The 3,230-nt window shown below is 52.0% G+C and overlaps 1 protein-coding gene across 1 annotated transcript; it reads right to left on the bottom strand.

Moving 5' to 3' along the window:
- Positions 1 to 58: 58 nt before the first annotated feature.
- Positions 59 to 2,203, bottom strand: LOC135980606 (nuclear GTPase SLIP-GC-like; the record flags this gene model as incomplete). Its single annotated transcript, XM_065580538.1, has 2 exons — positions 2,079 to 2,203; positions 59 to 281 (listed from the first exon to the last, which is right to left on the bottom strand). Coding segments are annotated over exons 1-2 (321 nt in total), but the record flags the coding sequence as incomplete, so codon positions are not given.
- Positions 2,204 to 3,230: the final 1,027 nt, after the last annotated feature.

Raw genomic sequence — 3,230 nt, forward strand, 5'->3', positions numbered from 1 at the left:
GGATACTGTCCTAAAGAACACATCCGTGCCCTGCGCCATGCTGAAGAATTAGACTTGCCTGTAGTGAGAGAAGGTGAATTTTTGCCTCGTAGTTTTTGCTCCGGCTGCTGCTGACTTGCACGATGCACGAGGTGCAGGCTTGGCTCCCCGACACTGGCAGGAAGAACTGCTGCTCGATGATGGCATTGAACAGCGAGCTCTTCCCAGCCCCGGTGCTGCCAAAGAGCCCAATGTAAATGGGGTCCAGAGAAGACTTTTCTTTCAAGGTGAGGAGGCGGTTCCTGTGGAAAAGGCAAGAGGAAGGGAGGGTTAGACAGATTCACAAATTTGGGAAGGGCCAGGCAGTTCCCTTCCTCACAAATACAGCTCCATTGGAGTCAATGGAAAGACTCCCCTTCTTCCCAACCCCCAAATTGATTTAGATGAACACTGGATCAGGCTCCGCTATCGTTAAGGTTTGGCTGGATGGACAGACAAGTTTTCCTGCCATAAACCATGAACCAAGGCCTAGAGGAGCTACAGCTGGCGAGGGGCTAGGAACCCTGGAATACGCCCCTAGAAGCAGAAGGTCTGTGTCATAGGATGTATGTACCCCATGCTAGCCCAGCAACCAAAGGGTTAATACAGGCACTGCCAGCCACTGCTGATTGGCTGGCTAACAGCAGCTGGGAGGATAAAAGGGCTGGGAGGCAGGAGAAAGGAACTCCTGTCAGCAGACTACCAGAGAGCTGCCCAGGGAGAACACCCCAGCAAGGGGCGAACAGGCCAATAGACTGAAGAGCCTGCAGAGGCCCGAGGGAAGGCAGGACGGAGCTCAGGGTACTCTCAGAATCAGCAAACCGGGACGTTCCTTGTCTGGCTTGAGGGCCCTGAGCTGGAACCCAGTGGAGTGGGTGGGCCTGGGTTCCCCTACCAGCCCCCCGACAGACCTGAGAACAGAGAGGCTTTCCAGGTTCCTGGACACCAGGAGTGGCCTGACAGCCCTGCTGAGCTGAGTGAGCCAGAGCCAGGCGCTCCCCACGTTTGGCTGTGGGGACCCCTTTGCACTGACGCACCACCTCACGGTCTGCCTAGTGCAGTACGGACATGTCAACACGGTTGTGAGTCCGGGGTCCAGCCATCCTAAACCTGGGTTTACAATGTCATGTGGATGCACAAGCGCAGGCTTGGAAACAACAACTCTCTAGGCGTGAGTCCCACAGACCCAGTATCAGAGGGGTAGCCGTGTTAGTCTGAATCTGTAAAAAGCAACAGAGGGTCCTGTGGCACCTTTGAGACTAACAGAAGTATTGGGAGCATGAGCGTTCGTGGGTAAGAACCTCACTTCTTCATATGCAAGTAATGGAAATGGAAATGGAAAGAAGTGAGGTTCTTACCCACGAACGCTTATGCTCCCAATATTTCTGTTAGTCTCAAAGGTGCCACAGGACCCACAGACTCAGGTTTACAATGCAGTGTAGACATACCCCCAATGGCCTTATTCTCCCCATGTCATCCTGTTCAGGCAGCGGGGCCCAATCCCAAACTGGGAGCATCCCCAGAGAGCCGTGTAAGCCCAGAGAAGCCTGTGCAAAGGCCCTGAGCCGCCATACCAGCTCTTTGCTTCTCCTTGGTTCCTGAGCAGCAACGTTCTATAGAACCTGCACCATTAGGGATGCCTCCTGAACACAGTTTCCTCTTGGAGCCCTGGGGGGAGACCCATGTGGGGAAGGTATCTGCAGTGGGGTTCTCTTTTCCAGTAGCTCTACAGGGCTGGGGAATGAACTGTCCCTGCAGCAGGGACATCCCAGAATTGTGAGGGGTCTTATACTTTCCTCTGAAGCAGCTGGTGCTGCCTCTGTCAGAGAAAGGACCCTGGTCTAGAGGGACCGTGGTCTGATCCAGTTTGTCAATTCCCATGGTGCTATCTAGACACAGGCCTGAATCGGAATCCTGCAAATGCAGGAGGAGTTCAGAGCCAGATCTGCACAGTGCGACATGGGTCTGTCCATAGAGCAGGAAAGCAGAGCCCTATGTGAGTGTAGGCTGGGGTGTCTAAATCATTGGGCGTTAAGGGAGAAATTGGGCTGCAGACTCACTTGAGATATTTAATCTCGTCCGATATATTATCCTGGGACAGAGAGTTGGTCAGCTTCTCGTACGTAGTGTTCAGAACTTTTCTGACTGTGGATTCCATAGTTTCATCTGGAAGGAGGAGACAATTACATGCCAGGGATAGACTGAGTTCTCACCAGCTAAGCAGCATTGTGCCAGGTCAGTGCAAGGAGAGGAGACCTCCAAGGAAAACCCAGGATGCTATAGGAAATGGCAACGGTGATTCAATAGATGGCTCTTCATCCCTATCAGCCCCAATGCTCCAGCATGGTGCTAGGGGGTGCTGTGCTACCAGCCCAGTGGTTCTCAACCCGCAGCCTACAGGCCGCTTGCAGCCCAATCAGCACACAGCTGCAACCCACGTGCCATCCTCAGGGCCGTACAGGTAGTATATATATTGTGTGGATGTGACCCACATATTAACATATTGAGAGCTGCATATGCGGCCCTAGGGTGACCAGATAGCAAGGGTGAAAAATCGGAACGGGTGTGGGGGGTAATTGGCACCGGTATAAGACAAAGCCCCAAATATCAGGCCTGTCCCGATTTTATAGGAACATCTGGTCACCCTATGCGGCCCACAATAGTAAATAGGTTCAGAACCACTGTGCTAGAGGCTATTTCCGATGAGCTTTAAAAGTGAGGCCCTGTGGCCAGATTCCACTTGGTGCACCCACTGCATGCAGGGTGGCGGCCAGAGTGCAATTCCCCTGGTGCAGAGGACCTGGGCGTAATATCTCAGGAATAATGTCACTATCTTGAAAATTTGTGCCCTTAAGGTCTTGGAATGAAAGGGAGTCACTAGGGAACATATGTCTCAGTGGTTGCCCAGTCAAGTGAGACGGAATTATCACTCCTCCCTAGCTAGCCAATCATGTCGTGCATTGCTTAATTGTCTGCCATGCCCCAACTCAGAGAAGTCAATGGAAAACCATCAAAGACAAACTATAAACCTCCAAACCACTTGGAAGGGGAAAGGAACAATATGGCAATGAAGGAATGGCCCTGGCTGTGAATAAAGACAAAAGACTGATTAAGCAGATCATAGGATGGTTCATGGAAGACTTGGTCCTGGCTACTTGGGACAAGCAAGTGCCGCAAAAGACAGAACTTTGGGGTGAGACTCTACTCTATTA

The sequence above is a fragment of the Chrysemys picta genome, unplaced genomic scaffold (assembly GCF_011386835.1).
Source record: "Chrysemys picta bellii isolate R12L10 unplaced genomic scaffold, ASM1138683v2 scaf4950, whole genome shotgun sequence".
NCBI lineage: Eukaryota > Metazoa > Chordata > Testudines > Emydidae > Chrysemys > Chrysemys picta.